General features: G+C 40.1%; 1 protein-coding gene across 1 annotated transcript in view; it reads left to right on the top strand.

Moving 5' to 3' along the window:
* HECW1 (HECT, C2 and WW domain containing E3 ubiquitin protein ligase 1) overlaps nt 1-13811 on the top strand; it is a gene marked incomplete at its 5' end in the record, with an annotated part of 165350 nt that overhangs the window by 84030 nt on the left and 67509 nt on the right. The window contains 3 exons of the mRNA XM_081346221.1: nt 4214-4356; nt 5665-5765; nt 10390-11748. Of these exons, the coding sequence (XP_081202347.1) occupies nt 4214-4356; nt 5665-5765; nt 10390-11748 (1603 nt within the window). The remainder of the gene's footprint in view (nt 1-4213; nt 4357-5664; nt 5766-10389; nt 11749-13811) is intronic.

Below are 13811 nucleotides of genomic sequence, written 5' to 3'. Positions count from 1 at the left end.
GCACTGGTGGTTGGGGCATAGACTTGGACTACTGTGATATTGAATGGTTTGCCTTGGATTCGAACTGAGATCATTCTGTCATTTTGAGGATTTTATCCCAGTATTGCTTCTCCTACTCTTTTATTGACTATGAAGGCTATTCCATTTCTTCTGAAGGATTCTTGCCTGCAGTAGTATACCTGATGGTCATCTGAATTAAATTCACCCAATCCTGTCCATTTTAGTTCGCTGATACCTAAGATGTCAATGTTCAGTCTTGTCATCTCTTGTTTGACCACGTCCAGCTTGCCTTGATTCATGGATCTTACATTCCAGGTTCCTATGGAGAAAAAATCTTTACAGCATCGGACTTTCCTTTCACCACCAGACACATCCACAGCTGAGCGTCCTTTCGGCTTTGGCCCAGTCGCTTCATTCTTTCTGGCGCTACTAGTACTAGCCCTCTGCTCTTCCCCAGTAGCATATTGGATGCCTTCCGACCTGAGGGGCTCATCTTCCAGCATCATATTGTTTTGCCTTTTGGTACTGTCCATAGGGTTTTCATGGCAAAGATACTGGAGTGGTTTGCCATTTTTTTCCCAGAATTTTCAGAGCCCAACAAATTGCAAAGGCTTTTTTGCAAATTGCAAATTGCAACTTTTTTGAGGCACAGGGCTGCAGGACCCCCTTATGGTTCTTTTGCAATAGTACAACTCTGACGGCCACGTCACAGGCATTGGCTTTAATCATAAAGGGCTTTCCCAGGCAGCGATGCTTTAGGACCAGCTCAACCGCAAATAGTCTTTTCAGATTCTTGAAAGCAATTTGACAGTTCATAGTCCATGTCAGCGGCTGGCCCAGTCATGACTTTCCCCCATCTTTGCCAGCTTTTAACAAGTCCATGAGGGGTAAAGCAATTTTGGCAAACAAGGGGATGAATTGTCAGTAAAAATTGGCAAACCCCAGAAAGCTTTGAAGCTGTTTGCGAATCTTTGGGGGTTGCCATTCAATTATGGCTTTCACTTTTGAAAGATCCATTTTAATGCCCTCAATGGAAATTCTGTAGCCTAGATAATCCAGTCGGGTCTGATGGAACTCACACTTTGATAGTTTAACATATAATTTGGCATTCAACAATTTCTTTAACACTTCTCGCACTAGCTTCACATGGTCAGCCATATTCGTGCTGTATAGCAGGGTATCAAGATACACCAAAAACCCCTTGTACAAATGATCGTGTAGCACCTGGTTGATCAGCTGCATGAAGACAGCTGGAGTCCCCTTTAGTGCAAATGGCATAACTGACCTGATAGCTACCCATGGGACAGTTAAAAGCGGTCTTCCATTCATCACCTTTTCTTATTCTCACTCGGTAATATGCCTCTCTTAAATCCAATTTAGTGAAGATGCTCCCCTTTGCTAGATGAGTTAGTAGGTCCTTCATGAGGGGAAGGGGGTACTTGTTTTCTATGCTCACAGCATTTAACCCATTAGTCCATGCAGAGATGAAGCTATCTGTCTTTTTTCTCTTTAAATAACACTGGAGCCCCCACCTGGGATTTGGCCAGCTCAGTGAATCCTCTTGGTAGGTTTCTGTCCACATATTGATGCAGTTCATCCTTTTCAAGGGGGTTCATGGTGTACATTCTCACCCATGGGAGTTTAGCTCCCGGTAGTAGTTCAATGGCACAGTCATTAGGCTGATGGGGTGGCAGGATGTCACATTCTTTCTCACTAAACACCTCTACTATATCCAGGCATTCACTGGAGATGAGTGGCTCGCCTGGTTGTGGCAGGGTAGCTATCTTTGCTAACTCGGTAGATGGCCTAGACTTTCCAGTAACGTCGGCCGAAATAAGAGGCGGTTTGGGCCCTATAAGTAATCTCACAGTCATCCCCTTTTCCCACCAAATAAAAGGTTTCCATTTGTCTAACCAGGCAAGACCTAGAATCATAGCTTCAGTCATCTTCGGAGCCACCATAAAGCGAATGAACTCCCAATGTTCACCTATTTCTAAGCGTATCAGCTCTGTCAATTGTGTGACTAAAGTTCCTCCCATTAGAGAGCCATTGGCTTGTTCAAATCACACAAGCTTGGAAAGCAACCTTTCCCGTATACCCATTTTAAGCTAATAAGGCACCCTGAGTCCACTAGCACTCTCAAATCCACTTGTACATCCGTCTTAGGGACTATGAGTTTGGCAGCGAGAGAAAAAGGTGGAACGTGTCAACTCACCATTAGGTCATGAGTCGTAGGAGGGCAGAGTAGTGGCAGGTCCAGCTTGGGCCTCGGTGCTCTCCTGGGTGGGTGACATGACCTGGGTAATGGGTTCTTGTGTGATCCAGTTCAATTTTTCTTTTGCCGGCTGCTGGGTTGGTTTCTTCCTTAATGGTGGCCCCAATCTGATTTCCTATTGGGGGTACGGGATTGGGCAATTCGCTGCTTGGTGCCCCTGTTGTCCACACCTGAATCATTTGATTGGTGGAGCAGCAGGTGGCTTGGGGGATTCCGTGGCTGCGATGGCTGGGGGTTTTCATGGAGGTGGCTGCCTGGCTTGCTCTGGTTTCAGCTCGGCTTCTGGAGGTTGTGGCTTCTTGTAGCGAGCAAGCTCGACGTCCAATCTTACTGCCGCCTGATACCACTCCTGCTATTGATTAGGGACAGCCCGATAGACACAGGCCTGGGAAAGGTGATCATCTAGCCCCTCCTTGAAGTGATCAACTAGGGACTGCTCAGGCCACCTTTCTATCTGACCTGCCACCTTGCGAAACTCTCGTATGTATTCCAATGCAGGTCTACCATCTTGCTTTATCTTGTGAATTGTTTCTCTGCTTTGAGGGTTACGGATGGGTCCTCGAACCTGGCTCTTAATCTGAGGAGGAAGAGATGGAGATTCCCCAGTTCAGGCACTTGCTTGTTGTACAGATTGTTTAACCACTCAGACACTTCCCCTTCCAGATTGGCCATGACAAATGTCGACCGTAGCAGCTGGATTTGGGTAGAAATTGGCATTGCGATTCATGTGGGAACATACTTGATTAAGGAAATAGATCAGCTTCTCCAGATCACCATCAAAAGTCACTCTAAGTGGTGGTGCCATTATGGGCTGCTGCCCCCCATTGCAGCTGCATTTCCAGTGGTTGTTGGCCTCCCTGATGTGGCTGTTGCACTCCCAACGGTGGCTGCAGCATCCCCAATTGCTGCAGAGCCGCCTTCGGTTGTTGCACATTCAGGGGCTGTTGCCCCCTGCTGTAAGGCATCAAATGTTTCTTTCTCCGCCGGTGTGCTGGCTTGTGCTCCCTCTGCTGAGGCAGCCACCTTGGCCAAGGTGCTGTTTACAGGTGCTTCTCCCTTCTCCATGCTGAGATCTTCCCCGAGTCTTTGTCAGCCTATCCCCCAACTTAGGGAAAGTGACTGGAGCTCAGGACCCCAAGGTGGTTAAGGTAGAAAGTAGTTTTTGGGTTAATGTCATGGTTCCAATAGATGAAACCCATCAAAAGAACTTCAAGGCAAAAATTCTTCCTTAAAGTACATTTTATTCAGGAAACAAAGTATTGGCACTACATGGTTGAACCGAAAAACTAAATTCCCTTCCCCCATATACAAAGTAACAAAGTGCAATTTCCACCCCCATAAGCTGTCATATATCACATTCTCCAATTAGCCTTAAATGTGGGCTTTCTCCCACAGTTCCTCAACCCGCCAAAACATTATCACCTCGTCCTTGGGTTCCCACAAAAAAGCGTTGTTATTATGGCTAGCTGAGCTCGAGCATTTATCCCAACCTCCCCTTTCTGCATCTGATTTCTAAATATAGGAAAAAGCATTTTAAAAGCAAGAGAAAATGGCTGCAATATTCATCAGTTGTCAGAGCGGGGACATCCAATGTTTGCAGCATTGACACTATGTACAACAGTAATGGTGAAGTGCAGGGAGTTAAAAGATTTCTGGAATCCCAGAACTTCTGATACAAATAGAAACAGTGACATGCCAAGGTTTCAACTTGAAATATTGTCAGTGTGTTTTACCCCTCATTCCCCAAATTAAAACCAAAATATAATAACTGATATATAACTATGGGTTGCGTGTGGGCTTCCGGGTTTCCATTATTTTATCTGAGACATACTGAACTGGTTGATAATCAAAGATATATTCAAATATTTAATAGAATCAGAACCAAGCCAGGGAAAACAGCTGTAATTTTTTTCCCTTTGTGTGTTATTTCTTTTGCAGCTGTTCAGCTTTGTTTCTCTGCCCACCGATGTCCTAGAAATAGAGGTGAAGGACAAGTTTGCAAAAAGTCGACCTATCATTAAACGTTTTCTGGGAAAACTTTCCATGCCAGTACAACGGTTACTAGAAAGACATGCCATAGGGTAAATCTTTGTGACATAATTTTCTCTTTTTTATGAATCCCTAAGGAGCAAAAGGAGAGTGATGGTTGGTCTTGCAATAATTCAATTGGGGAGGAGGAATCCATAATTTAATCTCAGTTGATTGCCTTACTTTGAATTACCATTTTAAATAATTTTTAATGGCAAATTAATCATAGAAGAATTAACTTGAAAGACTTTCAATCTTCTGCTTACTATAAAATCTTCAATAAATTTGGATGATAGTCTAGATAATACAGTAGTCTAGATAACAGTCTAGCCTTTTAAATATGTCGATGAAAGAAAATCCATTATATTTTATTCTATCTTCTCTTTATGTTAAATTACTGCAGAATGTTAAACCTAGCAATCCACTTAAGAAAAGCTATACAATCAAACATTTCTTCTCTGATTTCTACATATATGCTATATAGCCATTTATAAAAGTGAAAATAATTCAGTTTTGATAGTGATTATATTTTAGTACATATTATAATTAATAGAAATGTATATAATTTGGTTTCAAGCATGGTTGGTCACTCTAGGTGAGGCATGTCAAACTGCCAGCCCATGGGATGGATGCGTCACACCGAAACTCTGCTGCCTCCCTCCCCATTGCCGGCAATGGGGAAAAAGTCCCAACACATCGCAAGTTTGACATGCCTGCTCTAGGCATTCTGTATGCAGGACAGGGATGCCATTTGGTTGAATGTTCATCCATTTATAAAACAATCAAGGCCTTACCACACCTCACTATGTAGTACATAGTGACTTGCACTTCTATAGGACACTGATGTATTGTATTAATAGTCACAGGGACAATTGAATCTGATGCATAATGGCTCATATAATATTATACACTTTCAAATTTATAAAATGTGGCTTATGCTCTACTTCTATAATAGAAGCTATTAATTCTGAAAAGGAAATCATACTAGTGCAAGGCTGATAATAAGTTTACTAGAACCATGTTTCTACAGATGAGAATGTTGTGACTGGCAAAACAATTTCTATTCATCCTTTTGGATCTCTGTAAATCACTGTCAGCACAAATGTTGATGTTATGCCTCTTGACATTGATCAAATTTATCTGCCACTTTCTGGGTATACTTTTGGGAGGCTTAAGTGTTAGGACTTAGATTTCGGTTCAGAACTAATTATTGCCCTAGGATGTACTTTCACAAGATTTTTACAAATATTAATATGAAGAATGAAGAATATTAATTAATAATTTCTATGAAGCAATTGCCACGATTATCCCATATACAGTATAAAAATGTAATGCTCTTTTTATTTATTTTTCTCCAATAGAGACAGGGTTGTTAGCTACACACTGGGACGAAGGCTACCAACAGAACATGTCAGTGGCCAGCTGCAGTTTAGATTTGAGATAACGTCTTCAATCCACCCAGGTATTATTTATTTATTTATTTGATTCCCACCTTTATTCCTTTTACAAATAACTCAAGATATAGAACATATGAGCATGCCTTCGTCTTCCTATTTTCCCATGATACTTTCCTTTATGAAGTAGGCTTGGCTTCACTTAGGTCTTATTTAGCCTATTCACAAATTCTGATTCATGTAACCTTCCTTTCTTTTCAAACAAAGGAAAAATGAATCAACAGATTGATAGGTTATGTGGAACTGAAGTCAATTTTCTTTTATTTTCCTCAGGTCTATGAAGATAAATTGATGATAGGGACCAAATGAATCTTCTGTATCATACTTTAATGACATGTTGAGTTCAGCTTTCAAACTGATTGTCAAGCAATTTTTGAAAATAAATTTGTTAAGCAAAGTTTTGCCTCATAAATGGGCATTATAGGTCATAAAAGATTCCTAGTTTTCTGCATGTTTCTGAAACTCAGAACATCTGGTAGCCTGCAGTCTTTATTTAATCCTGTTTCTTTGTTTTGAATGATACATTGCAATTTCAAATGCTTTCTGCATTTTAACTTTCCATCACCATAAAATTTCAAATACTATACTTACCAGCTAATGCAATACAGTAGAGTGAGTACTGGACTTGGAGAGAAGAGACTAGAGCTTAAAGGTCTCCTTAAGTCTGAAATTCACTTGGTAATTGTGGGAAACCTCTGTCATTCTACCTGACTTCTTCCTAGACTTATTCTACAGACAAAAGATTAAACAGTTGGATGAAGAATGGAATGCAAATACCACATTCAGTTCTGTGTCATAAGATAATAAGAGAATGATAAATGATAAAACAATAATAAATTACATATTTGTATAATTATTTCTAGATTTCTAATTTATTAAGGCTATGTGCCATTCAAAAATGATTTGAAAGAAGTATTGTAGACCTGTGAGTCTGAGATAATACCACCACTCCTGCCATTCATTAAAAATCTCCTCTTTTTTGGAAACTTTGAATGGGAATAATGTGTGGGGAGGGAGCCATAACTGCTTTTAAATTAATTCCCTGTGCAGAAATATGAAAAAGGAGTTGCTTGAATGAATAGTACTGTACACATGCTCACATGAAATCCAGAAAAATATCTTTTAATCATCTTCAAAAGATTCAATTCAAGTCCTGTAATTTACTACATATAGTTGATCCTGGATGAATGAGGAAGAAGCAAAATTATGGCCCAGGATTCTAATCATAAACATCAGGGATTCTGTCTTTTTCCAAAAGGAAAAAAGGGCCTTCTTCTATAAAATATTAAAACATATATAGTAAGCCTATAAACAAATACAGGAAAGTGTAATATTGATAAAAATTGATCTTAAATAGTTAAGATCATAATACTATTTCATTTATTATATATAAACATAAAAATAATAAGGAACACATCTTTGCGGTCATACCTGCATTTTAAGATAGTTTACATAATAATTGAGTAAAGATACAGGTAATCCCTGAGTTATGAACGTTCACTTAATGCTCGTTTGAAGTTAGGTGACAAGTGCCCTCTAGTGTTTACAAGCAAGTCCTAAAATCATGAATATTGCAGCACCAGGTCAGTAGTTCACCCTTAGAAATGATTGCAGAGGGTCTGCAACGTTCACCCTATTACCCTTCCCCCACTCTCCACAACTGTTTTCCCCTCCCTTCCTGCTGCACTGGATACACTCACCTTGCAAAATCTATCTCCTCTCTGCCGCCATTTCTTTCCCTTTGAGGCAGAGGAGAGTCAGCTTGGAAATGCCGACAATGGAAGCTCCTGGGTGCCGTAATATCATGCAAGTTCAAACACAAATTCTCTACAAAAGACATCATGGTCCCCAGAAACTTCCATTCTCGGCAGGGGGGAATTGTTTGCTTCGTTTGCATGCAAGTGTGGAATCGGACTCGGCTGGACACAGGAACCAATGCCTTCCATTGCCTAGATGTGCTGCTCACTCATGTGCGTTAGCCTTAGTTTGAGGACAGTAATGAAGCCTTCAACTGAGTGGGGAGGCATCACATAGCCAGGCCCCGTGCACCTGTGTTCAAGTCACTGCTGCCAATGCGCAGCCATGATCTCCCCTCCCCAGCCAGCCACCCACTCTGCCCAACCTACTCCTTGCCTGACCAGCTGGCTGGCACAAATCCTGACTGTTCTTCTCCTTGTCATTCTCCCCACTCAAGTGGTGGCAGCGACTTGAGTTTCTTGGCTCCGTCTGAAACAAAGAAAGCAGAGATGCAGTAGCAGGATTGTTCTTAAGAAGACCAAGGTGTGCAGTGGCCTTATTGAGAGCAATTCTGCTGCTGTGCCTTCACTATTTTCCACTCAGACGGAGTCAAGAAACTCAAGCCACTGCCGCCACTTAAGTGGGAAGGATGACAAGGAGAAGAAGGGTCAGGACTTGTGCCAGCTGGTCCACCAGGCAACGAGTAGGTCAGGTGGGATGGGTGGGTGACTGACTGTGGAGAGGGGATCATGGTCACTCAGGTGGCTGTCACACCTCCACCAGTGGCCTGGGTTTCTTGGCTCTGAGTGGAAAAATGTGGAGGCACAGCAGCGGGATTGCTCTCAATAAGGCCGATACATGCGAGCAAGCAGCACACTCAAGTCTTCTCGAGAGCAATCCTGCTGCTGTGTTTCCACTCCACTCCAATCATGGCCACTCAGGTGGCTGCCACTGCCAGTGGCTTGGGTTTTGAAGTGCCCCATAGGTGCTGAAACACTTTTTAACCAAACGGAGACCTGACAGAGACTGCAAGCTCTGTATGCCTTCTGCTTAATTTCTAAGTGTGCATTGGAAGCCATGCAGAGCTTCCAGTCCCTATCAGGTCTCCGTTTGGATAAAAAGTGTCGCAACACCTCTAGAGTGCTTCAAAACTCAAGAATTTGCTGTGTTTTGAAGCACTCCATAGATGCTGAAACACTTTTTATCCAAACGGAAACCTGTCAGAGACTGCAGGCTCTGCATGGCTGCCAATGCGTGCTTAGAAATGGAGCAGAAATCTCCCTTTCTCAAGCACCCCATTCCAGGCATATGGAGCTTCCGGTCTCTGTCAGGTCTCCATTCAGTGAAAAAGCATTTCAGCGCCTATGGGGCACTTCCAAGGTCTCCAAAGTCTCCATCCTTGTGAAAATTGTTCCGGCAGTGGCGAAAGGAGTTGGGGGTGGGAACAGGAAATAGTTCAGGCTCCAGTTCTCTGCAAAAGAGGATCGGTGCCTGAACTCATGTAATATTATGGGCACTTGGGAGCTTCCATCAACTCTCCCTCAAAGGCAGAAACTGTGGCAGAGAGGAGATGGATCTTTTCAAGGTAAGTGAGTCCAGCATGGCAGGAAGGGAGGGTAAAGCATGAGTTATCTTAGTGGGTTGGGGAGGCCTTGGGGACCTGTTCCATCACTAGGATCCCCTTGGCCTTCCCCACCCTGAGATACCTCATGTTCACTTAACAAGCTATGAGCATCTTAATGAACAGGGAGTGATCTCATTCAAGGTACGAGATTCCTACAAATTCTCGAGTTATGAATGGAATGGGCAGACTCCATTACATTCATAACTCGAGGATTACCTGTACACACTGAGTTCAAAAAGACAATATTGTTATTTAGATTTATTCAGAGTATATGCGTTAAGGAAGCAAAAAATGCAAGTAAATTTAATAAGTAATCAATTTAATTTATCATTTTATTTCTGAGCTATTCCTAAAGAAAAGTGCTTAATAATTTATTGATATAACAATTTAAAATTTGGATTTATATTTAAATAAAGATTTCATAGAGAGGTATTTGGTAACTAAATATTAAACATAATCTATGCTAATTATATATTATTTCAAGTGATACTTTTACTGTTTAGAAAATGGAACATTTACTTATTCATTTTACATATCCCGGAGCATAACCAACACTGGGACATAATTTATTTTAAATTTCATCATGTCTTGTGAAATCATTTTATTAAGATAGTAATAAGATTAACTACACTCAGGAAATAAACACATACGTTGCATACATGGGGATTTTATTGGCTTCTGTTTCTCGTACATGCTTATGAAAACAGAAATATCATTTTGCTTTATTAATACTACTGAGCAATTACTGTAATTTGCTGAAAATAAATCTGTTAAGCTCTGTGGCACTTATTTATGAGTAGACATGTGTAGAATTACCCCATTAACCTTAATAGGTTGATATTTTACACATGGATCTATTTCTGTCTCTTCGTACATTTTTACATAGAAAGCAGTTCTTAATTCACAGTACAATGCTATGCATATTTACTCAGAATAAAATTTCATTGTTTTCAATGGAATTTACTCTAAGGTGAGTATATATAGGTTTTTAACCTACTTAATAATGAGTCATGGATTCAGTTTTAAATAACAGAACATTAATATATTGCTTAATATTTTAAGCATTTTAGTCTATATACGATATTCAAAATTATTTGATTTAACAAATGCAATTAATTCACTTGTTACTAATGTAAATGATGTCCAGCTTAATTCTGAACTATAATTAACAGATATTCATATATATTTATGTAGGGTTGTTGAAGCACCAGGCTATATTATTTATACTCAATTTTACTTATATGTCATGTTTCTTTTCTTTTTGCTTCTAGCAGATGATGAAGAGGTCTCCACTGCTACAGACCATGAATCAATTGAACTTCAAGAAAGCCCCATTAACACCTCAGCATGCAACAGTACAGAGACCTCAGATAGTGCAGCTTCTGAAAAGCTAAATGAATGTCCACTGGTATGCATAAGTGTGCGCAACTCTACCTTGAACTGCTCCTTCAAAGAAGAGCTAGCAGGAAATAGAGAGAATGATGCTGTACCATCAGACAGATTTAATCTCTCAGAATCTATTCCAGTGGAAATAATGCCTTGCCCAAGTGCTGTGGATCTCAGCGAACAACGACCTTTGCTGGCGTGCACTCTTCCGGAGTCTGAAGTTAGAGAAAACAACCAAGTTAATTCTGTTACTCAGGGGGATAGTGACATCTTTATCAGCATAGAAGCCTTATCTATTGATGAGGTGAGTGGAGATGTTCCCATTACCAAGGATTTAGAGAAGAATCAGGATGATGAAGGGGCTTCAGCCCAAGAGGATCAAGATGAGAATGATGATGAAAAGGAGAGCAAGCTACAACTAAGGACCACAGTGAAAAGAAAAAACAGGCCTTGTTCCTTGCCTGTGTCAGAACTTGAAACAGTGATTGCATCTGCTTGTGGGGAGCCTGAGACTCCTCGTACACACTACATAAGAATACACAATCTCCTGCACAGTTTGCCTTCTGCCCAGTTGAGTAGTGATGATGGAGAAGGGGAGGAGGAACAACAAGGCAGTGTAATAGAGAATGACGAGGAACTGACAGTGAGGGAACTATCTGAGAAAGATTTAGTTAGTGAAACTGAAACAGTGTTGGCTGAACCTCCTCAGGAAAACTCAGTAGAAGAGAACTTGGTTCGGGGAACTGTTCTGCACAGCACCTCCATTGAACACCTTGCTGATTTAAATGAACAAACATTGGATAATGAAGGGCCAAGAACTGAAAGTGACAGTGAACTGAGTCCTAGACCAAATGGTGACCCTGAGTATGAAATGTGTGACACATCTTGTTATAGTACCTCTTGTTATAGCACTTCCTGCTACAGTACCTCCTGCTACAGCACTTCCTGTTACAGCACTTCTGGCCATGAGAGTGCCAACCGATTTTCAAGCCATACTAGGTTCTCTTCTGTTGACAGTGCAAAGATTTCTGAGAGCACGGTTTTTTCTTCACAGGATGATGAAGAGGAGGAAAATAGTGCTTTTGAATCAATGCCAGATTCAGGTCAAAGCCCTGAGTTGGACAGGGAACAGCTGGATAGCTCTGCCCATTGGCCTGAGGAATTGGTAGTTCCCAGAACAAATCTACAGGGAACTGCAGAAAATATAGAATCTCCAGTAGCAGGCCCAAGCATCAGAAGAGAAGGTTAGATTTGGAGGAGGAGGAGGACCTTGAATATCTTAAGTTAGGCAGAAATAATAAGTAATAAAGGTCTTATTTAGAGGAACTTCTATTTAATATAGGATATAAGATTTAAAAAACTAATTCTAAATGCATGTGTGGGAATTGAATTTTCTTTTTTATTGTGCTTTCATAATAATTTACATAGGAAATGAGCTTCCAAATGTATGGCATGTAGAAAGTGAGAAAGATAAATTGCCACTTTGCAGTCCATGTACTACTAAGCATTTATCATTGAGTATCAGGTGCTGCAGGACACAAGATTTCTGCATTATTCCTAAACATTTTTTCTCAGCTCCATGAGTCCTTCTCTTTCTCTCATAATGAGTAATACACCTCAGGTGATAAAGGGCAAATTTAACTCTGGACTAGAGAAGAAAATAATACTCTAAGAAGCTACCATATTCAGAGATTTTCAAGTATAGATTGGCTATTTAGAATCACCAAGCTGTCCAATTTTATTTCCTTTGGACTTGAATATATGTTTTGTATAGGATATGTTTCCACATCACCTTAGCAATGCTATATCTTCCTTTATTATGCTGATGCCCTACATGTAAGACGCATCACACTCAGCAGTAGAGTTACCAGTCACACTGGCTGGAATTCTAACTTACAAAAGTGAATGCCAGTTGAAGAAGACACAATTTATATCCTCACCTGGTGTTTTAAATTGTTCTGATTTGCTTGTGGGGATTTCATCAGCTATGACTCTGTGTTTTAGCAGCTAAATTTCCTTTTTCAAGTACAATAAAATTTACCCATAACTTGTTCTAGTTTCATGACAGTTCATCTCTATGAAGCAATGTAAAATGCATGAATTAAGGCTTACAGTAATGAAATACTGTTATCCCTACTAACACTGAAAATTGAATGTTTAAATTTAATTATACAGCTTCTTTTTTCCCTCCTGTTTTGTATCCCTTCCAGCTCAATGTCTCTTACAACACCCATACCCTAAAAAAATCTAATTAAATTTCACTGAATTCAAACATAGTATATGGGATTTCTCTGTTATCCTTATTTTTTGTGGTACTGGCATCAAGCTTACTATCTTGATGTCTATTTTATTGACAGAAGGGGAAGATACATTCTAAAAATATTTTTTTTAAATAATATTTTTCTATACTGCCTCGTTTACAAATAGTCACATTATATAAGCCAAGGAAATGCAGAGTTGAACTGATGCTGGCTGTAGCAGCAGTAACAATCTGGCAAACAATTATCTTCTGTAATTGTATGTGGCTGATTATTACTAGACTGGTTCTTTGACCTAGCAAGGAAATTCATATTATTATTTGACATCAGACTCACAGGAAATAATGCTGGCAATACCCACAGATTTCTTCCCCATTCATTATGTTTATTCACATGAACTAGACCTAGGAACCAGTTGAGGAAAAGCAAATGCGTTTCTTTGTTTACCTGAGCCTCTTTTACAGTTAATCTTTACTGCATCACTATCCCATGTTCTAAGAGTTAATCCTATAGTAGGGAGAAATTGCAGCATGTCCTCCTTAGTGATAAGACCAGCGTCACTTCCAGTTTTGCAGTATTCTGGAGTGAGATGTTCTCAGAGAATACATCCCCATGTATAGACCACTTCTCTCTTCCTTTCTGCTTCTGCTTGTCCCCTATTCCCACACAGACACTTTGCCTAGGGAAGAAACAAAATGTGAAGAATTCAAAACATTCTTCATCATCTCATGATTCTGTTGCTCATTTATGACATATGAACAGTGAGGAAAAGAAAAACCAATCTCCTGTTGGTTGTCTACCTTAACAAAATTCAGTGTTGACATCAAAATCCAGTCTAATTTAATAAAATATTTCAGGTAGGACAGAAGCCTGGTGGTTGGCAACTGAGCAGTCCCTGAATAGAATACCTATTTTTGGTGCAAATTGGAACAAATTTTAAAATAACATTTCATGTAAAAAAGTCCAACTCAGTATTTAAAAACAGCAATAAATATTTCCATTTAAATTTGAAGTTTCCTTTATAAATCATTAAAGTTTTAAATATTCTA

This window comes from Vipera berus (assembly GCF_964194415.1).
Source record: "Vipera berus genome assembly, chromosome: Z".
Lineage (NCBI taxonomy): Eukaryota > Metazoa > Chordata > Lepidosauria > Squamata > Viperidae > Vipera > Vipera berus.
Note: the sequence above shows the minus strand (reverse complement) of the source record. Positions and strands in the feature narration are given on the sequence as shown.